The 22484-nt window shown below is 41.5% G+C and overlaps 2 protein-coding genes across 3 annotated transcripts; both read left to right on the top strand.

The window, feature by feature from the left end:
* Positions 1-215: 215 nt before the first annotated feature.
* On the top strand, positions 216-17673 carry c2cd3 (C2 domain containing 3 centriole elongation regulator; the record flags this gene model as incomplete). Its single annotated transcript, XM_035680130.1, is given in 33 exon segments — positions 216-372; positions 1556-1825; positions 1905-2062; positions 2240-2418; positions 2521-2684; positions 2774-2906; positions 2987-3139; positions 3237-3384; positions 3488-3597; positions 3972-4175; positions 4260-4375; positions 4489-4607; positions 5518-5649; positions 5751-6206; positions 6321-6472; positions 6993-7236; positions 7588-7771; positions 7856-8039; positions 8392-8564; positions 8655-8790; positions 9115-9383; positions 9519-9599; positions 9682-10290; positions 10376-10714; positions 11391-11529; positions 11620-11684; positions 11772-11977; positions 12067-12197; positions 12318-12464; positions 12553-12743; positions 13614-14364; positions 15364-15472; positions 17414-17673. Coding segments are annotated over 33 exon segments (6639 nt in total). The 3' UTR covers positions 17552-17673.
* An 838-nt stretch (positions 17674-18511) lies between these two features.
* LOC118342268 (mitochondrial uncoupling protein 2-like) lies at positions 18512-22234 on the top strand. 2 transcript variants are annotated; one of them, XM_035680775.1, is made up of 7 exons: positions 18512-18603; positions 19175-19314; positions 19837-20044; positions 20416-20619; positions 21138-21239; positions 21336-21516; positions 21594-22234. In XM_035680775.1, exons 2-7 carry the CDS (start codon positions 19189-19191, stop codon positions 21706-21708), a joined length of 936 nt encoding a protein of 311 aa, XP_035536668.1. In that variant the 5' UTR covers positions 18512-18603; positions 19175-19188; the 3' UTR covers positions 21709-22234. The 2 variants fall into 2 exon arrangements, with proteins under 2 accessions (XP_035536668.1, XP_035536667.1); XM_035680774.1 differs by lacking the exon at positions 18512-18603 and having other exon boundaries at positions 18647-19314.
* Positions 22235-22484: the final 250 nt, after the last annotated feature.

Below are 22484 nucleotides of genomic sequence, written 5' to 3'. Positions count from 1 at the left end.
CCCTCTGAGCTGTAGTAAAGTATAAAGAAGCATAAAATTACTCTTCAGTGTCACAACAGAATGAACTCCATTTCCCAGAATGCCTCTGTGACAAGCAGCGGCAGCGGAGGCGGCACGTCGGCACGTCGGCACGTCCGGACTTTGTGTTGCTCGGAAACAGTTTTGCGCGCTTGCTTGTTTGTTATGTGTGTACTAAGTGAGTGTGAGTGTGTGTGTGTGTGCAGCTCTGTTAAACGGATTATTAAGTTATCTGCGGTGTGATAAAACAACATGCCTGCTAACAGCTCAGCTCCTGCTTCGACCAGGCGTCGCTGAGCGGAGGCATGAAGAGCCGAAAGCAGAGGTCCAAAGCTGCAGGCAGCAAAAAGAAAGGTGAACTGTTGTGAGCTCAGGCTGCTAACGCTGCTAAGCATCAGCTGTCAGCTAATGATAAGTTAATGTGCTCCAGCCTTTCTCTTGTGTGTTTGTGCGTGTGTTGTCAGTGTTATTAGTGTACTTTAGAGAGCGTTTGTTTGTTTCACTTGTAAGTCAGTACTCAGAGCTTTTGCTTTGTTAATTTAGAGCATAAAAAGTCTAAAAATAAAACCAGCAGATAACGTTATGTGTCTCTAACATTGTTGTGTTCCTAATATATATATATATATATTTGCTGCTGTGTAACTTAATCTAAACCTTCAGTCTACATGTTGATATGTGCTGCTGCATGTTTTGGCTGGACAAAGGGACTTTACACGGTTAACTAAAGATTAAATTACAAAAAGATTTCAGTTCGTAACACCTTAAGGTTCACTTTTATAACTTCAAGTCACTCTATTAATTATTTATTAATATTGTCAATAAAACCGTGCTTGTTTAATTTTACAGGAGCATATTTCCTGTAAGCTTTCTGCATATCTAACAGAATTAACACAGTGTTAACGAGAATATTGTTTATCTTCAGACTAATAAAGTGTGTTTCATTGTTATTACATATTGCTTAAACTCTTCATATGTAGAAATAAAAGTTTGTTCGTTTTTATTGTTGGGCTGTTTAGATCATATTATAATTTTATTGTCCTGAAAGTCAAAGTATTGAGCTTTTGCACAACCCCAGTGAACACATTATATTACTGTTATTAGACCTATCAGAAAATAAAATGTCAAATACTTATAGGAGTTGTTTATCTGTTGTGTTGCGTCTGTTTTGCGCTGGCTAAATGTCGTGTTGGTTATTTCCAATTATTACTGGCACATATTGCAAATACCGAAGCAGCAGCACGGTCAGTGAGCGGCTCTTCAGCTCGGAGTTTCACATCTTGGATGAGAAGAGAAATGGATTTGAGCTGCAACAAGGCAGAGAAGCTTTTTAAATGTTTTTGTTTCCCTGGCACAAAGGGGAAATCAAATAACAACAACAAAAAACATCGGCTCAGAATTCCCCACTTGTTACATCCCTCACTGTTACACCAGCCAACATCGAGCTAAAATCTCTTGTCTGTCCAGTTATATGATTAGTATTTTCAGTGTTTGTGTGTTTGTGTCAAACTTTACTGTATTCAAAAACAACTCTTTTCAGTCCCCAGCGATGTGTCGCCCTCCACCGGCCTCCCTCCTTTGGTCGAGGGCCAGCTGAGATGCTTCCTGCGGGTGACTATAAGCCGGGTACTGTGGACAGTTCACAAGCCTCCGTCTGCAGCCTTTGTCAGGCTGCGCTGGTGGGGGGAGTCGTCCAATGGGACGCATTTCTTTCCTAGAGATGGATCGCAGACGTCACAGAAGGCCATCAAGACCACAGCCCGCTTCGCCATCCGCTGTGGTCCAAAGCAGTTTACCTCATATCTTACAGGTAACTAATAAGGCTTAGCATTTGAGTTTCCTATGCTGCAGTGTTTAAAACCAACCACTAACTTGTCATTACTGAACAGATATGGGCTCTATGGTGCTGGAAATTCTGACAAAACCGGATCATTTGCCGATTGCACGGGCTCAGGTTGCGGGCATTTCTCGTCTGTCTCTGTCGCACCCCATCAGTGGATTTTACACCCTCGTATCTCCGACATCTGAGAAGCTGGGAGAGTTACAGGTCAGTGGAGACAAGCCATGAAACCACCATAGATAGAAGGATAGCAAAACCACCCCTTAATAATTTCAAGGTGTTATAATGTTGTACCTGCAATAGTTGATAACATAAGGATTTGTTGCCATCACCAGTTCTGTTTTAAGTGAAAGAACTGGTCCACATTTTGGCTTTTTATTTCAGGTTTCCCTTAATTTGGAGGCTCTGACAGAAGCCTACGACAGCAGCAGCTCCGGTCCCATCACAGATATCAGCACTGAGGGACCGCATGTCAACCAGCTGCCGGTGCCCTCGCAGCCCAGACCGCTCTCTGTTGGCAGCGGGGTAGAATCAGCCGGGAGCAGCGGCGGAAACACACCAAGGTTTGAAGTTGTTGCGTGTCATAATCAAATGGCTGTGTCTCGTTGTTCTAAGAGTTTAAATCTGAGCATAATAATCTGTATATATTGCGGTAATATTTTCAGAGGGAAAGACCACTTATATTTCCAAAATGCCCAGAAAGACAAAGGTATCAAAGAATCACTGGAGAATCAGATGCCGAGAACAAACAAACCTCCGAACGGTCAAACGGCTGTGAATCCTTCAAGCCAGGAGCCTTGTGACCAAACCAACAATGATATCCTCTCAGGTCGGTTGAAGCATGACATCAGATGTACAAACACACACAGATCTGACAAATCTGTCTTAACAAATGCCCAACATTTTCTCACATCTCAGTTATTCTAGAGCGTGGGAACAAGCTTAGAAATGCTATGGTGGTGTCAGCTTTGAAATGTGACATGGATTCTGCCCCGGCTCTGAAAGACACTCCTCTGCCTCTCCCAAAGGATAACATCCTGCCACCGTCCAAGTTAGTGTTGCAAAAGTTTGTTAAAATGTTTTCAATATCTGCATAATGCTGTCTGTAATACTTCATTTTGGTGTCTGTAGGCCTTTCCCTTCTCCCTCTGGGATGTTTCTTCAAAATATTCTTCATGCTGATTCAGCTCTCAAGCACTCTGATGATGTTGCTGTAATCTCAGACTGTGGCTTAGACTGTCCTGCTGACATGGATAACAGAGCTGTGGATCTGCTCCTCGGCAGGTATCTATGTGCACATTTACTTATAAAGTTGACACAAAATCTAAGCAGTTTTTTCAAGGTTTTTACTCTTTGTTTGTTTTTTTTGTTTTTTTTTCAGCTTAAATACATCACCCCTGCCCCTTTGGGATGGAGAGGACTCCTTCCACGAATCTCTCTCTGGCCATAGCAGTGTGTGTGGGGATAGTGAGCTTAATGATCCACAGTACGATCAGAGCTTACTGGAAAATTTGTTCTACAAAACTCCTGTAAGTAGACAAGAAAAACGCATGTTTCATGTGTAATATGAGCGTAAGTTTACTTGATTTTTCTTTTAGCAGAGGGTTATTTTAAGTCATTCTTGTCTTTCAGATGTCAGATATCAAACCAAATGACACTGAGGTAGAGGGTCGAGAAACACTGTCCTCGAGTAACAAAGAGCCAAAACAGCTGACGCAGTCTGGATCCAAGATTAGTGGAGGGTAAGGGCCTTTACATGCTCCTTAAGCCATGCTGCCTCGACAGTAAACAGTAAAAAGCTCCTTTCAGAAGATCGGGTGGGGGTTGGGTGGTTTTTTAATCCTTATACCTTCAATTTTAGCCACCGTAAAAACGTACTTAATGACGAATGATCTTGCTCTGAAAGGGCATATCTTCACCTCAAGGTATTCTAATTGATTAAAATCTATTGATAAGATAAGGAAATAGACCAGATTAATAAACCAATTACACATGTTTAGGGATACACACAAGGTACCAGGATAGCACAGACAAAACATGCACTATGAGAATAGATTAGATATAACATACCACTTTTTGTACATTGAATTATTCACCATATTTTCACTGTGTCCAGTCCAAATTCAGCGCCTCAGCGGCCTGCTGATGCTGGTGATATCCTTCCTGGCCTGAGTGCAGAGCAGTTGACTTTGCTGAGCTTGATCCGGTTGGCCAGAGTGACCGTTGACTCCCTGACTGTACCTACAGGCAGTACAACCACTACCCCGAGAAAAACCTTGAGTAAAGGGAAACCTCCTCGACCATTAACCAGCAAGAAGTGGTAGGCAAAACATTTAACGCTATTTTTAACTCATTTAAAAATAACTATGTGAGTAACAATGATATCTTCTCTCTTTTTCATCAGCACATATTTTATCGAGTATGTTTTCCCGATGGCTTCCACTTCCAGTCGACATGATCGTTGTAAAGGGGGAGATGGGGAAGTGACCAGAGCTGTTGCCAGTAAAGTCACAGGAGGAGGTATGACCTGTTAGAATATCTGCTTTTATAAAACCCACCTGAGTGAAAAACACTGTTTCTGTCAGTCTTTGATTTCTGACTGTATCTGACATGAGCTCTACTGTGTTTTTTAGCAGTGAAGTTCCACCACCACTCTATGTTTCCTGTCCACCTCACTACAGCAACAGTTAAACAATGGTGGGGAACTGATCTGATTTTCAAGATTTACTCACGGAAGAGCGACCAAAAGAAAGTAAGTAGCTTTGGACTAAACTTTACTCATTTGATTGGTTAAAAACACTAATATTGGCTTGGTGAGGTGCCTGCGCAGAGCCAACAGGATACTGAAAGACAGCACCAATCCCAGCCACAGCCTGTTCACCCTGCTGCCATCTGGGAAGAGGTACAGAGGCTTCTGCTGCCATACTTAAAGGCAGTGATTATATTCTTCCTCAACAATTCATCATACAAATTAGTATTTTTATTTTATGACCTATTAGTCAATTTTTATTTTTTTTAAAGTAGCATAAATGAACTGTGTCTGAATTTTATTCTACAACCTTGCGTTGTAAATGACAACAAAAATAACCTTGAAACCTTTTGGTATCTACTGTATTATTTAACAAAGGTGTACCCTAAGGTCACAGTGTTTGGGTTGAACTAAATGTAATTATTGTAATATAATATAATAATGAATGAATGCCAATAATGAACTATAACCCTCATCTGTTTGCACAACCAGGGTATCCTTGGGATCTCAAAAAGTCTAGAATCTGATCTGAATCTGAATTTTAGATCAATTGTCTTAAATATGATTTTGACAGGTCTTAAAATGTATTGGATGAATAAGGTTAACATCACTTGTATAAAGCAGTCACTCACTTTTAAATGTGTTCTTGATGTAACTGCATGGAATGAATTTTTTCATTCATATCTGTTGTACTTTTATTTGTTAGTATGGATGTAAAATAAAATAGGTCTTAAATTGCATTTATAGTCTTAAAAAGGTCATAAACCTACAGAAACCCGAACATCACAGTTCAGTTTAAAAAAAAAAGTATTCTCTTTCTACTAAAAGCCGAGAAACACAGACTCACACACACTCCTCACTATAAAGTACTTAAAGGAATAATGTGCTAACCTCAGCTTCTCTTTTTTTGCAGCCTGTTCCCATCGGTGAGGCGGTTCATCCACTGCGCTTTCTGCTGCAGAGCAAGCAGCTGAGTCAGTCTGTTGTCTTACCTGTACGGAGTGTGGAGGGAAACCGTGAAACACAGGAGATTGGACCTCTTAAGGTAATTTACTGTATTTTTTATTACCTAGGAATTCATGTTTGCAAGCCTGGTATTTGTTACCCAAGTGACCGTCATATGAGTAATATTACAATATTTTTCAGGTGTCGCTAGACCTTGGTGCAGACAGCAAAGATTTCTCCTCTGAAAACAGTAAAAGCAAGCTGGCATTAAGAGACACATCGCCTTCACAAACTGCACACAGTCCTCGGAGAGAGACCAGCTCCAGATCTCAACATGTTGATGTTGGCAGGGAGGAGTTACCAGCTGGCTCTTTTGAGGGCTCCAGGCTGAATGTTTGGAGTCCTCAGAAACCATCGAAAAAACCCTCTCCCCATCCCAGCTTCCACACATCTCCTCATATATCACGGCTGCAGGTGGAGGAAGAACCTGAGGTCCTGCTGCACACTTTACTTATGGTGCCAGACGGAAAGAACTTCAGCTGTGGGCCCATGCAGGCTCCAAATGTCTACTTGAACTGTAAACTCTTTTGGTGCGATGAGACGGCGAGATCTGTCATCAGCTGGGGTCAGGCTAACCCTTCTTTCAACTTCGTTCAGGTAAGCCCAGGAGTCTTCTAACCGTATCTAAAACTGTAAATCAGGCTACAAAGGAGGCAACATTCTCCAGACTCCTACTGACCCACATTACTTTTTCTCCATCCTTTATCTCAGGTGACGCCTGTGGCCTTAACAACTAAGCTGCTGGAGCGGATGAAAAACAATATGATGGTAATCGAGGTGTGGCAGAAGAAAGGAAGTTCAGGACAGGATCGACTCCTCGGCCTCGTCAAATTACCTCTTCATCAGTTCTACATGTCATTTAGGCAAGTTGTGGAAAGATGACATGTTGTTTTTAAATATTTCAAGTGGTATTGGTAGATGTGAAATTAGAGTTGAAATGAGTAGTCAATTAATCCATTGTTTGTTTGACAGAAAATTAATCTGTAACTTTTTTAAATAATCTATTAATCATTTAAGTCATTTTGTTCTGCAAAAGAAATTTACAGGCTCTGACCTCTCAAATGTGAATATTTGTGGGTTATAGTAAAATTAACATTCTGACATTTTATAGACTAAATGATTAATCAAGAAAAAAATGAGCAGATTCATTAATAATGATAATTATCATTTGTTGCAGCCTGAGAAATTACGGACACAACTGTAATACAGTATCTGAGTTCAGAGTAGGCAAAAGGCTAAGAAACTTAATGGGGATCATATACATCCTCTTTTGTTTAACCTGCCTTATGGATGGTGCTATTGTATGTCTCCTCTAATCTATATCTAAAATATACCAACCAATAGACCAATAACTCTCCTGTCTTTTTTTTTTTCCCCCTCCAGGGATCCAAATATCACCCACCTTCTTCTCCAGGCGCAGTACCCTGTTTTAGGGGTGGACTGCTACATGCCAGTCATTGATGTGTTCTCAGGTAGTTGTAAGGGAAACCTCCGGGTTGTTCTGGCTATGGGCCTATCAGAGCAGATAGTTGCCCTGCAGCGCACGAGGGATGAAGAATACGACTCTTTATCTCATCTTGTGAGACCAGTTCATCTGCTTGATCATCAGCCACGTTCACAAGCAAACGTCAGTGTTTCTTTTGGCTACAAAATCTTTGAAGCATGTTTTTTTGTCTTTGTTCTTATCAAACAGATAATTCCAGCTAGACAGCAGTTTCTTGTGAATTATACCAGAAAATGTTTGTGGATGCACAATAAAGTGCTAAAACTGTAATGCAAATGTAATTTGCTTTATAAAAAAATATCAATAACTTATAATACTGAAGATCGTTAAATTTGTAACTACCAGAATCAAGGATATCTTTATAACTCACTATGATATCTGCAAAGTTTTAGACCTGATGGCATGAACAAAAATATATGCTGACCAGATGTGAAGTCCTATTGACCTCCTTTCACCGTTGTTTTTCTCTCTCAGGCGATTGCAACACGAGAGGAAACTATGAGAGAGCATCTGTTTGTGATAAGAGTGGAGAAGGTAAATGGGCTGACACCTCTGCAGTCCACAGTGTGGGGTGAGGCTGACTGCTACGTCCAGTACAGTTTCCCATGTCAGGAGGATGACCCTGCTGTGAAGGTGGACCAAAACCTCATAGAGAGCAGTAAGGCAATTTTGGAGTAAAACCTTTAACCTTAAAGTTTTTCTTCGCTCTATTTCACTCTGACCTGTATCTCTTGTCTAACAGGTGTGAACCTGAAAGTTTTTCGTACCACCACAACTCTCTGTGTGCCTGACCCGATGTTTGGCCACACTGAGACTCATGTGCTTCTGGCCCCTGATGGAGTGCCTGTTCAGAGGCTGCTGCTCAGCTCTCTTTCAAGTCAAGGCCTAAGCAGTGGAGGGGGTGTCCAATTTGAAGTTTGGTGCAGGTTTGTTGTTGTCACTGACTCGATTTGCTGTGCCTAATTCCTGAAGCTTTTGCATCCATGTGTTGCATTTATTACGTGCAGAGGCTCTGTAGTTATCCTGCGACCTCCCCCTACAGCATGTGAATACAACATGGAACAGGTTTCAGAAATATAAATGGTTTCTTTTTCTGTAAAAATTAGACAAGTATTTGTCACATAGCAAAGCCGTATCTAGTCCGAACATTCTCCTATCTGCAGTTGTTGTTATCTTGTAAATGAAAGAATGTAAACACCAACACATTGATTGTGATTTCATAGCTAAGAATCTTAGTTGAATGCTGGTTTCATATGAGGGATTTCTGTGTCTCTGTAGATATTATTATCCAAATGTTCGAGACCAGCTTGTGGCCAAAGGAATGCTGCCGCTGTCCAAACTGTGTGCCATGGTCACCATGCAGAGACAGCATCCTGACGAGGCTCAAATGTTGTCCCTGCCCCTGATTCCCAGGACAGACAGTCCCACAGGACATCAGCCTCAGCCCTCAGGTACACAGACACACAGAGTAATGGCAATATAATACTGTACTGACACATTTGGTATCTTAAATGTTGTGACTGATCTCTTGTGGTTCTTAGGCCTGCTGGATGTGTGCATTCGGTACAAGCACCGACCAGTGAGACCTGAAGGGCAGAACCCTAAAGGAGTTGCCTCTCGTGTCGTGACACTCGTGGTTCAAGTGCACAGAGCGTCAGGTCTGCAGGCTGCAGCAAGGTACATCACCAACACTGCACTACATGTTTTTATTTCGTTGATGTGATAGTAAACAGATTTTACACAATTAAAATTTGAAGTGGAATCCACACATATGTAGATAAAACCAGAAGGTTTATGGAATATTACCGATGGGTGAGAAGGGGCCTAAGTGACATTTTGGGCAAAAATGTGTTACCAATCCAGACTTATTAACCAAAAACAGAAAAAAACATGCAATAAAAATCATGTGAAATGGTTCCCAGTTGTGGGACAACAAGTACTGAGGTTATCTGACAACAAATGAAATGACATTCAGCTCCATTTCTTACTTCTCTGTTTCAGGTTTGTATCTGAACAAGACGAAAGATTCAGCTACTTTGCTGGTGTGGGAGTGAACGCATATGTCACAGTCCAGCTCTCGTTCTTGCCTGAGAGCGAGAAGAGGAGCACCCGTGTAGCTGCCAGGACCTTCTGCCCGGAGTTTGACCACCACATGGAAGTGTCCTGTGACCTGCTGGTTCAGAGGAGCAGCGGAGAAACCTGCAGCCTGGCTGAGCAGCTGGAGGGAGCATCTGCTGTCTTCACTGTCTGGAACAGAGACAGTCGCAAAGGTTTAAGTCGGCTTTTTTAAATTCCACAATTTACTTTTTAGTTTGTTTAAGAATAGTGTCTTTTTAAAAAAAATGTTTTAATGTGAGTTCATAATATATAATATATATTATTTTTTTTTGTGCTTTTTGTTGCAGCAGTGCTCACTCATAAGCCTAAAGATGTGATGTTGGGCACAGTGAAAATACCACTGGCTGATCTCATCCATAAAAGAACAGGTATGTTGCACTCAACAAATAATAGATCAGTAGATTTTCGGTTTAATAAACAGATGTTGTGTTTCTTTTTTCAAACATAAAGGTATTTCTGGCTGGTTTGGAGTTTATGTTCCTGAGGAAACAAGTTCATCTCAGCACCAGCACATCTTGGTCGGGGGCCTTGAGATCTCCGTAAACTTCTCCCACCACTCAGACAGGGAAAGAGTCATTAAAGCTGCTCAGGGTGTGGGCTGGGAAATAACCCAGAATGAAGTGCAAGATGATGAAGAAGCCTGGGGAGACAGCATTAGAAAAATGTCTTTGATTTTTTCGATGCCTAGAGCATGGATACCGGTCCACTGCTTGCTTCTGCCAGGCCACACTGAGCTTCAGCGCTCCACCTACTGCTACTTTAGGTACAAGTTCTACGACCAGGATGCCTTCTGCTCACAGATGAAACACCCGTCTGTTGAGGTGGATGGGGAGGAAGGTCAGGCCAAGGTGACTTTCCAGGGAAGTAGGACTCTGGAGCTGAGGAGCACTCAGCCCTTGATGTGGTATCTCAGAGAGGAGAGGCTGGAGGTTCAGGTGTGGGTTGCGTTTAAAAAAGACAAAACCCAAAGACCCAGAGACACAGACCGACTGGTGGGTTCAGCATTTGTCGATCTTTCCTCTCTTGCAAAGACGCCCAAGCAGAAGCTCACTCTCAGTGGTAAGAAATCAATAATTGTGTTGTCATTTAACTGATTGTTATTGGCTGTATTTCTGAGTGTAATCACAGTGTTGTGGTTTTTAAGGAGTCTATCCGCTGTTCAGACGCTCAGCAGCAGATCTGCAGGGCGCTGCTCTCAGGGTGCACATCACCCTGACAACAGGTTTCGTCCCTGTGGAGCACTCTGCCGGAGTTGATACCCTGCAGGACTCGGACAGCCAGGTGGAGCTCTTATCAGAAGAGGTTGAAGCAGTAGATCGAGCCCCCTCGCCCACTACACCCAAAACCTTGCAATGCAGACACAAGAATAAATCCTCCAGAACAACTCCAGACATCACATCTGTGCAGCACACAGAAATGAGCGTGGAGGAATCTTTCCCTGTGACTGTTGCAGTGGACCGGGCGATGCACCTGAATCTGAAAGGTGAGCTTGAGACCTGAAATCTATTTTCTACCACCCTTTTTTTTTCTACATACAATACATTAAAGGCTTTCTATGCAGAACTTGTCCATTGCTGTTTATAAACACACCATTCTTAGCTGGCCCCTCCTCCCCGGCTCAAGAGAGCCAGAGAGAGCACCTTTGGTCAAGCTACATAGACAGACAATGTTAAAAGCAGTGAATCAATAAAACGTTATTTTTCAGATTTTTTTCACAGCAGTTACATTCTAAAGCCCAAATAAACATGGCCACACCTCTGTACAATCCTACAGGAAGGTGCTATATTTCTGGATTTTATGTAAATGCAGTTGAAACGTAGCTTCAGCCTGTCTGCCCTTGGACAAACAGACACTGACACACAGACCTGCAGCTCGTTATGAATGTATAAAATAGACAAAAGTGTAACCTGACTGCTATGTTTTTGTGGAGTCTCAAACTCACACCTTGCACACTGCCCAAAGGTGGATGCCCAGAAATGTCCTGCATACAGCAAAATAAGAAAATACAGGCAGAGGGCAGGGTCTCCAATACAGACACTGCCAATTCTAATGGGTCATTGATTGATTTGGGATTATGTTTCCATGAGTCTAAACATTGTTTCTTAGGAACTTTCTGCATAGTTTTCCTTATTGATGTATGTGTTATGTGTCTCTGGCAGGCTGCCCTCTAGCAGAGCGCAGTGAAGTGTCACCATGCTGCTGTGTTTCGTACGTCACTGCCGACTCCCCAGAACCAGCATCCACTGCTGTCATAGCCAACACTGACTGCCCCGTGTGGGACCATCAGCACGAGTGCAGGTCGAGTGAAATCCCAGACATTAACTTAAATGTTTGACGATCTATAATACACATCAAATATAAGGCTGATGCTTTGTTTAACATTTACAGGCTTTCAAAGCAGCTACTGGTTGATCCACAACAATCTCTCGTGTTCAAAGTCTGGCACAAAGGAGGTAAAGGAAGCAGTTTCACTTTATGATGTGTGTTACATTGATCTGTTTGATATATTAATTCACTATTGACTTGTTTTACTTTGATAGAAATGGAGAGGGTGATTGGATTTGCCTCTGTAGACCTGTCCCCCTTACTCTGTGGGTTCCAGTCAGTGTGTGGTTGGTACAACATCACAGACTTCAGTGGTCAGTGTCACGGCCAGCTCAAAGTGTCCATCACTCCACTAAAGGGGGTCCAAGACCTCCGAGGACAGAGAAAAACTGTGAATGAGGAAGCTGCCAAAAACTCATCGGTGAGAGAAAGTATACATGCATGCATGCTGTAGGTCTTAACTTATTTAAGAAAGTAATAACTTATTATGAAAAAATGTTTTGTTAACAGGGTTTATTTCAGGCACTTCCTCTCAGCTACCATACCACAGCCACATACAGCAGCTTCCCCTCTCACATCAGCCGATACCCCGAGCAGAAGATCACGTCACCTGACCACACAGACAGGCTGTTCTCTGAAAGGTTTGTAAAACCACTACCCAAACATTTTATATACACATTATTTAAAATGTATTTCCACATGCTGAAAAAAGGTTCCAAGTTGAATCATTGTATTTATTTATTGCCTTTACAAATGTTCAGATCCAGTGAGAGTGACCGCCATTTTGAACACATGGATAAAGTACGTCTTTACCATCAGAGTCTGCAGGAGCAAACAGCAGCTAATTCTGTTTCTAGCAGTGCTGGTGACATCAATCCCTCCAGCTCTTTCCTGTTTTCAGCACTCAGGTATCAGTCCTCTGACAAACAGTCTGACACCTTTGCTTTGCTTGTTTTAAAACCTTAAAGTTTTGACTACGTTACTATGTTTTTACAGAAAAAAACTAAGTGAGCTCGACAACATCCAGAGATACTTCAGCCGTAAGCTTTCAACTCCCACATTCCCGTCTGTGAGTGAGCAGGACTGTCACACCAGGCGTGAGGAACCGAGGGACACAGAGACCGACACATGTCAGCTTCTTTTTAAGTCCAACCAGTTAGTCGGACAAGTCAACAGTATCATTAGTGGTGAGCTTCTCGTCCGTGCTAAAGAGGATGCATTGATTGGGTCTGAAACTACCAGCCAACAAATCAGCAAATGCAGCAACATTTTCCATCAGAAGTCTTTAGTGAATACATAATTTCAGCATTTGAATTGTTAAGATGGAAGGTTCACTCTTTTAAAAGTATCCAATTGTCATTTTACCATTTAAAGATCATTCTTGGCAGGTAAACTTTGTTCTAGTTTACCCAACCCTGGCATTTGACCCGGAGTTCATTGCGAACGCAGTCTACTGTGTAGCTTACACACTTTAACCATAAATGGAGGCATCACTGTCTGACTTCTTTAGTCCTCTGAAGAAGCACCAGCTGGTGCTGAAATGTCAACTAGTGGAATAAAGTCAACGCTGCATTGCTGTCACTCTAAATCTGTGCTATTTTTATCAGGTTATTTTAGTTTAGGGCTGCAACTAACATTTCCTTGAGGTTAATGAACAGTTATTGTGCAGATTGTTTTCTCATTCAATTATTTTGGTGTTTTGTCTATATAATGTTGAAAATTGTAAAAAATGTCCAGTATCATTTCCATGGCGATGTATTCAAATTGACCAACAGTCCAAAACAAAAAAAAAACAACAACAAAAAAGCATACAATTCTCAAATTTGAAACGTTTTTTTGTATTTTTTCTTGAAAAATTACTAAAATTATTTATTCCTTATCAATGTCTGTCAGTTGACATTTTTGGACACAGACAACAATGGTTTATGACAACCTAACTTTACCAACACATGATAAAGTTCTTCAACAGTATGACATTGATTGCTGGGAGAAAGAAAACTAAGCCACATCTTGTCAAGAACAGTGTTGCTAAATCTTTGACTGTCCTCTTCACCCAGGTCTGCAAGGACACCACCTAGAAACAATTCCCTCAGACCCACAGAGCAGCTCAACAACTTCCCCTGTTGGAGACAACAACCCTCAAACTATCCCTGAGAGTACCTCCAGTCCACGCAGAGCTTCAAATTCCTCCCAAGAAGATGTGTCAAAGATGTCTGAAGACCACACAGACTCTGAGCCCGAAGAAGAAAAGGATAGACGAGACCACAAGGTTACTGAGTCCAAGGATGAAAACGAAGAAGGAACGGACAGAGATGAAGATGGGACCGGTTGCAGACGGGACAAGGAAGCTGATTATGATGAGGAGGAGGAGGAGGAGGATGAAGATTACGATGAGGTTGTGGTCAAGCCGAGGCCTCTCAATGAGGTGACCTCTTTCACAGATAAAACCAGCCCTTGGACCAGCATCCTGTCAGACCCTGACCTGGTGTCTCTGGAGAGCATGGAAGCACCAGACGAGCCGGATCTGAGCCAAAACGAGGACGAGAAGAGGGAGATGTTAAATCTGCAAACTCATGACGGTGGTGGGGAACACGGACGAGAGGAACCTGACAGTTTTTGTAGCTCAGCAGGAGACGCTTCCGACAGAGAGGATGAAAGGACCCTACAAACTTTAGATGAGAGACAAGCAGAAGAGGCCAACAGCCCCAATGAGGGGTCAGGTGACTGTTCATCACACACCACACAGCACGCCACTGATACCCATGATGCTTCATGCTCCCTGGACAATCCAGATACTCCGATCCAAACGTATCCTTAATCTGTATTTGTTGTTGTCTTTCTGGCTGTCAGATTAGTTTGTGCTGTTATTAGTTGCTGTAGAAGGCTACTTAAGATCAAAGATTCAGGACAAAACTAGTTCACTGTGTTAATTATCCTTCAGCTCGCAGGGAGCTTAGATCGTCCCGCTCTTCATGACACTACACAGGGTCACTTTGCAGCTTGTGGTGCTGTGATGCTGACCCACTCTCCTTAATATCAATACTGGCAGGCTAAAAAACAGAAACACCTCCCTGTACAATGCACAGAAGTTCAACAGCACCACAACTTGCAGCCTCCAAAGTGAGCGGAAAGTTGAATCAACAAAAACTGGACATTATAACCTTCACAAGGGGAGCATTTACTGCAGGACTGTTGTATTAGACTGCATCAGTCTTAGCTAGGTGGATCTGGCAGGCTGTAACACTGCATTATTTAATATTTATAATTCATAAAACTAGCAGACTATGGAATCTGGATTGATACATGGACGTCAGTGACGTCAGTCTGATATCCGAAATGTGAATTAGGTCATTATCGGCACCCTGACATCAATAGGATTAGATAGATCAGTCTCAAATGTAATAGCAGTGATATATTTGTTTGGTGTTGGTATTAAATCAACTTGACAACTACAGTTTGGTTACTTTTGGCTGTTGGCTTTTGCCAGTAGTAACATGATGTGATGGTAAGAGATGATGCATAGATTTCTGCCTCCTTTTTTCCCCGTTGTAACACTCAAAGCCGGATCCGCATCCATTTTGTGTCTTTGATGTGCAGTAATGATCACATGAACAGATGAAGGCGGCCACCCTCCTTCACTGGTTGATCACGTGATGCAGTTTGACCGTGTATTACGATAAAAAAATCATTAACACTGTTTGTTTGACGTTCTTAAATGAGTTTGAAATGTCCTTTTTTGTCCTTTTTTTATTTAATCTTGTAGGATATCATAACACTGAATATTTACTTTAACATTCATACATTAAGCTCGGTCCCTGCAGAGGTCCCCAATTTCTTCCTCCCCTCTCACCAACTGGAGGCATCTATGAGAGCCATCCGATTAGCTCCTTGTTTCTCCCAGTCCACCAGTGACCCGGTGAGTATTTGTCACCGAATCTGCTTCTGGCATACACACTCACTCGCTCTTTTTCCCCCTTTACTTTTCACTCGCTCTCTCACTGAGTACCCGAATATCTTGGTATTAATTCTAACCTTTTAGTTTGTATTACATGCAGTCCTGGTGGAAGGAGAGATTGTTTGACAAATGAGACATTAAACAGAGGAGAATCTCTAGTTGATATCAGGAGCCAACTGCAATGCAAAAGCAGTGTGTTATTAATAGGTCACTTTAGGCTTCACATGCTGAACAGAGGCCAGTCAAGAATAGTGACGCTATGTACCAACTTAAGTTCAGTGCAATTTAATTCCCATTTGTGCAACATTAACAGCTTCAGGTCCACCCATTATTATACAATCTGACTTGTACAAATATTTAAAAAAGGTGCTGTGCACACTAGTTTAGGATCATTGTTACATCATTGTTCTCTTTCACAGTGTTTGAGCAGCAACACATTTTTCTCTGTCACATTTACGTACGTCATGTCCGTAGCCTTTTATCTTTGAGAGAGGAGTTGACAAAGAATAATGTGTGTTTGTATCCCATCTGTCACCTCCAGCACACTCTATTTAAGGACACTACTGTGATGTAACCAAAGGTCTGCGGTGGCGGTTTTACTGCAAGAACCAAACGCCCCCCCGCTGCCCCGAGTATTAACCCCTTACTCAACAGTCAGGGCTCAGGCATCTGTGCCAACCAAAAATTGTTACACAGTAAAACCACACTGGTAACAGGTGGTTTTGTTTTTGAAGTGTCACATCTTGAGGTTGTGACTTTTAAATTGCATAATACAAATATATAAAATAACTTATTAACCTTATTATATTCACTATACAATTGTAGTCTGTCCCTGCAAAGAGCGAACTAAGATTATTTTAGTTATGCTATGTTAGTAATTTTACTTGTAATACTTGTCTTTAATGCTGTATACCAGTGCAACATGAGCACAGACGTTGCCACAATAATCCATAATGCAATATGTTTTTAAATTTCTTATTTTAAATCATAAAGTAAAATCTTTTAAGTTAATGAACTCTTAACCTGAGCCCAAATGCATCCTGTTTGCTTTGATTATCCTCTTAAATATCTGTAAAACTTGATTGGTGGTAAATTCAATGAATTGGACATGGTTTAGAAAGGCACACAGGTGTGTGTGTGTCTGTGTGTGTGTGTGTGTACAGAGTGCCTCAACATTTTACTCCATGAACTAGTAGGCTTGGTCTGCAGTTAACATGGTAACCATCATCTTTAGCCAAATTGCTGCCTCATTAAAATGTACTGGAGTCATATCAGGTGACTCTACATTTTCAAAACTGAGGAAGCACGTTAATATTATGCACACATATTTGTCCAGGGTAGTCCACAGAGTCACACAGTTGTGAGCTGTGATTCCCAGTCAGTTGAGATGGAAAAGTATTTCTGCGTCACTCCAGTGTTCCACACCATGGATCCAGTTACAAAGAGGGTGTGGAGTAACCAGACGTTCATGTAGGTGTTTGAGTTTGAGGTGGGCGGTGATGTGTCTGTGTTTACAGGATGGTGCTTTTAAAGAACCGGTTCAAGCTAGTTATGGTCGCTGATCTCCAGATTGTACACTGTGTACTCCAGATGGACCCGAGACAAGCCCCTCTAACAGTATACACATTAACATGAACATTAACCAAAGAAGGGCTTGCTATGTTTGAGTGGTGACTCGTGTGACACAGACACACAATCAGACACACAATAAAATACCGTTTGACTAATTAGTATGTTTGTTTTGAGTCACGCCTTTTTAGTATGTTACCTCAATACACCTGCTGTCCTGTTTATTAAGTACAATAGTAAATATACAATAATAAATATACAATAGTATTCTTAGGCTCGTAGTTGTATTGCAGCACTCACATTGTAGGTGTGTTTTGGCTGTGATCTTCCCAGGAGCAAAGCTCTCCAGTTTACACCGTTCCACATCGCAGAGGTCCTCGACAGCGCCGCGACATGTCGCCATCATCCAGGAAGAAAGAGACTGAAAGAATAGCAAAAATATTTGCAGCCCACTTCGATGACAGTCAGTAGAACATGGTGGCTTTGTTTGCTAAACATTTATGATCACATTTAGACTGCTCCAAGGTTTAAAAGATCATGTAAATTAATTGTAACATTTTGTATTTTTATAAATAAATATTAACTGTTTTCAACACTGGATGCCTTTTTGAATTTTGTTGATATGATTTTTTTTGTGTGTGACACCAGAACCTGCTTCTAGGAAACTCGGAAGGCGAAACAGCTCAAAACTACAACACAAGTCAACACGTTTGCACATTTACAGCACATCTTTAAAGTACAGTGGAAACATTTACATGTTAACAATGTGAGCAGGAGAATGTGCTGTGTTGCTGTTAAAGAGACTTCATAGTTTCCAGTTTGGTGATAAAACTCAGTATATTGGAATTGCTGTTGCAGGTGCATTGCAGAATAATACAAAACAGTGTATGTATGTCCATGTATATGATTATGTGTTTGTAAATAATGTTAACAAGAGCAAAACAAGCGCTGCATAAAGTAAAAATTGACTTTTTTTTGTGAGGCAAAAGGTTTCCATTCAAAAGTTGTATTGTCGAGGCCAAAGCCGAGATAACGCTGATGACACTGCCCAAGTTATTCCTCAGCTCAAGTAATATTCGCTACAACAAGTCACCTGATCAGTGGATTGTGCCTATTAAAATGGTAAAGATTTAAAAATGCAACAAACTTTTATGTGCTGCAGTATAATTGTGAAATTGGGACTGGGCTGGAGGTTTATTTGCCAAAACAACCAGTTTGTTTTCTTCCCCAAAATCTTTTTTGTAAATATTAAAAATAATGTATCTCCTAAATCCTAAATGTCACCTTTTCCAAGCAAATACTTTAAGTGCTGCATCTTCTTCGGCTCATTGTGGGCTCATTACTGCCCCCCTGAGACCGCAGGGCAGAGGACACCCACCGGTATCTGATTGCAGATGAGAAGCACACTTGTGTTCTCTCTTTACTCTTCAACTGGATCCTCATCAGCTGGTAGCAGACACTCCTGTGGTGGCTGTAAGACCAGCTCAGAACAATTGTCCAACACCCACAAGACCATAAACAAGGTATTAGGAGATTAAATGAGTGCACATGTTTTAATGCAGGATGGCTTTTATTATTATGACTGGTGTTTGTGGGTTTTAAGAGCAGGTAAATCATGATGAGCCGGAAAGATTCCCTGTTGGCCCTCCCATAGGTGTGTAGCAATTCATTAGCATGTGGTGTGTCTGGTTTCCCTGCAGGGCGGTGCAGCAGCAGCCTCCTATAGAGGAATCAGCAAGTGTGCAGGAGGGGCTGGACTCTCTGAGCTCCGCGGCTTCGGTTTTGTCGCTCACATTGCGGATGTTTGCGGTTGATTGAGGAGGCTGGCTGTTGTTGTTTTGTTTCTTTGCAATTTAAAGTGGTATGAGAGTGGGGAGCTTTTTTATGGCTAATGGCACAAGTAGAGGTTTTCAAAATACAAACTTTTCAATACCTGAAACTTGACGTTGGCTGGATCTGTCATGTCATTAGTTTGTTCAGATGTTTAAATTGTATAGTGCTTTAATGCGGACACGGAACAGAATGTGCTTTGTGTCTTATTGATTTATGGGCTCAGTTTTTATTTAGTTTTGTTGACTTTGTTGATCCTCTGAGCTCAATCATTGATCATGGTCGGTGGAAGAAGCGCCGATCTGGCACCAACAGCCGCTGTCAAGGTCTTTTCAGCTGGAACAGCTGGCTGTGTGGCCGACCTGGTCACTTTCCCCCTGGACACAGCCAAAGTCAGGCTGCAGGTGAGGATAATTTAACTCTATATTGTGACCAGCCACCTATAACATCCGTATAAAGTTTAACTGTATTTTCTGTACGTTTCATCTCCCTACATGATGGCTTAAATGCCGCTAAAGCACTTTACGCAATGCCAGGATATAATTCTCGTGCAAAATGACTAAATTTCAATGTATTTGTTGGAATAAAAATAGCCACATATAAAGATATTGATTCTTGGCATCAGAAAAACTCATCATGTGTACTTTATGTGTAACTGTGAACTCAAACACCTCCTCAGGAACAAGACCTCAGTGTTCTCAATATTTGCAGCCCTGCTGGTTGCATATGATGACACACTTGAGTGCATGTTGCTACATGTTAAACCAGACATGTAAAAAAAACAAACAGAAAAGGAAACTGCTAATATGCATATAAACACAAGATACTGATTTATTTATTAAACTGTTGAGAAACTCATTCAGTCTCCAAAGCATCTGCTGTGAGGGATTTGTAATGTATTTTATTGTGGATTTGTGTTACTTTAGATTCAAGGTGAATCCAAACCCTCATTGGGAGCCCAGAGAGCGAGATACAAAGGTGTTTTTGGCACCATCTTCACCATGATAAAGACCGAGGGCCCGAGGAGCCTGTACAGCGGACTGGTGGCAGGACTGCACAGACAGATGAGCTTCGCCTCAGTCCGCATTGGCCTGTATGACACCATGAAGCAGTTCTACAGCAGGGGGTCTGAGAGTATGTGACAAAATGTTTCTACAGTCATTTAGTGGAGAGACTGAAATATGTTTAGCTAAATGTCGAATTGTAAATCGTGTTTATGTTCTATCACAGTTCATATCCCAGCTGGTTTTCCAACAGCAGATGGAGTATTGTGCAATTTTGTTAAAGGTCCAGTGTGTAACCAGTGTTTTTTTGTCTTTGCATTTTGTATCCTTAAAGTAAACTGCTGCAGTCTTAAACCCTTTAACCTGCTTTTGTGTTTATTTAACTCCACTCGTTAATCATGGTCATCATTATCTGCACACCTGTTCATTGTCTAATCACTGTTCTCATTTGCTTGTGACATAAGAGGAAAGCAAGAGTTTCATGCATTCCTCGTATCACAGATGCAGGAATCGGGACGCGGCTGCTGGCGGGCTGCACCACGGGGGCGATGGCGGTGGCCTTCGCTCAGCCCACTGATGTGGTGAAAGTCAGGTTCCAGGCTCAGGTCCGCCTGCCTGAGAGCGGCTCTGTGAAGAGGTACAACAGCACGATTGACGCCTACAAGACCATAGCCAGGGACGAGGGGGTTAGAGGCCTCTGGAAAGGTAAGTGGGGAAATAAATGACATTTGTAATTATTTCTCTAATTTTCTAAATGTTAAGCATCACTTAGTGTTTTTTTACAATGTTTAAGTTTTAGTAATCAAGTTAAAAGTGTACAAAGTTTTGTAAGTGATGTTCAACTAAAGATACCCATTCTTAAAGGGGAACTCCACTGATTGTACACGTCAAAGTTTGTGTAGAAGTCTTGAAGAATGCTGCATATGTGAAAAGAGTGGCCAGACCTCCTTAGGCTGCTCTTCGTCTGTACTTGGAGCCAGCAGCTCGAGGCTACTCTAACCACTACTTGTACAACACACCCAACTCTTTGACAGAAGTGTCAGCAATTAAGTTGCATTGTGGGTAATGTAGGTGACAAATTGTGACGAGGAAGAAGAATGTGAGGAATAAAAAGGATATCTGTTGCATAGTATTTTTTTTTTGTTGTTTTTTCCTTTTCTTTTGGAGTTTTAAGGTTCCTCAGGTTGAATTTGATTGTTTACAATGTAAAATAATTTTTTCAGGCTGTCTGCCAAATATAACTCGTAATGCCATCGTAAACTGCTCCGAGCTGGTGACTTATGACCTCATCAAAGAGCTCATCCTGAAGCACAACCTGATGATGGGCAAGTTCAAACACTTCAGATTAAACCCTCTTAATAATAATTCCTGTTTGTCTTTGTGGCTTTTAATAACTAAAATAAATGTTTTGTTTTCAACAGACAACATGCCGTGTCACTTCACAGCAGCCTTCGCGGCAGGTTTCTGCACCACCATTGTAGCATCTCCAGTGGATGTGGTGAAAACGCGCTACATGAATTCAGTGCCTGGGCAGTACAGTGGTGCCATTAACTGTGCCTTAACAATGCTGGTTAAAGAGGGACCCACAGCTTTCTATAAGGGGTACGTAGTGTAATGGTAAGCAATAAGTCAATGATAATTTGCCATTTTTCTTGATTAATCAATTTTTATTTTTATAGATTTATGCCCTCGTATCTTCGTCTGGGTTCCTGGAACATTGTGATGTTTGTGAGCTACGAGCAGATTAAAAGAGCTGTGGTAAGATTTCAGCAGTCCTGGGATTCTCAGCTCTGACCTGTCTGACAGCTGCTCTGGCACTGGATTGGTGTTATTAGTGTGGCAGAGCTGGTACTGTTTGTAGCAAGCAGCACATTTTTCAGAGAGACATCGTGGTAATGACTGCTGCTGCTGGTCCAGACCTGTTCTTCCTCAGGGATACAACAGTATATGCTTCGTTTTAAAGAGGAGGTTCTCAAAAGAAGAAAAACTGCAGGGGTGATTAATGGTGAATGTTTGCGGACTTGCGCACATTATTATAATTTTTATCTAGTATTTTTAAATGGCCTTTTTTTACAGAAGACATTAGAACGTGTCAGAGGAGGAAAGGTACTGGTGTAAATAATGAAATGAATGAAGCTAAATTCCATTTAGCTGCTCAAGTTTCAGGGCCCTTGTATTGTGCTGCTGTAATGACTCACTTAAATAAAACAGAGACCTTGTTAATATCCTTAGTAACACCTGTGCTTTCCCTACAGTCAAAATTTCTGTTCAGAAAAAGGTTAATTTATATTTGCACAGTAAAATCTGGTGTGGATGGGGATGCAGAGTGTCCTGCTTTCAGTTATTTACAGTAACTTACTGGTTTTCCAGGTCTTAGTTGGGTTTTGTATTTCATGTGTGGTTGCTGTTATTATGATCATGTGAAACAATGCAGTCTTTCATATGAATTTTAAAACATTAGGGTTAAAATTAAGTTATTTTCATTATAATTAATTAATTAATTTGTCTTTAAAATATCATAAAATTGTGAAAAATGTCCAGCACAATTTAATCAAATCTCTAGTTTTATC

The sequence above is a fragment of the Morone saxatilis genome, unplaced genomic scaffold, assembly GCF_004916995.1.
Source record: "Morone saxatilis isolate NCDOM2014 unplaced genomic scaffold, NCSU_SB_2.0 Contig8, whole genome shotgun sequence".
Taxonomy (NCBI): domain Eukaryota; kingdom Metazoa; phylum Chordata; class Actinopteri; family Moronidae; genus Morone; species Morone saxatilis.
The sequence above is the reverse complement of the archived record's forward strand: the minus strand, read 5'-3'. Positions and strand labels throughout refer to the sequence as shown.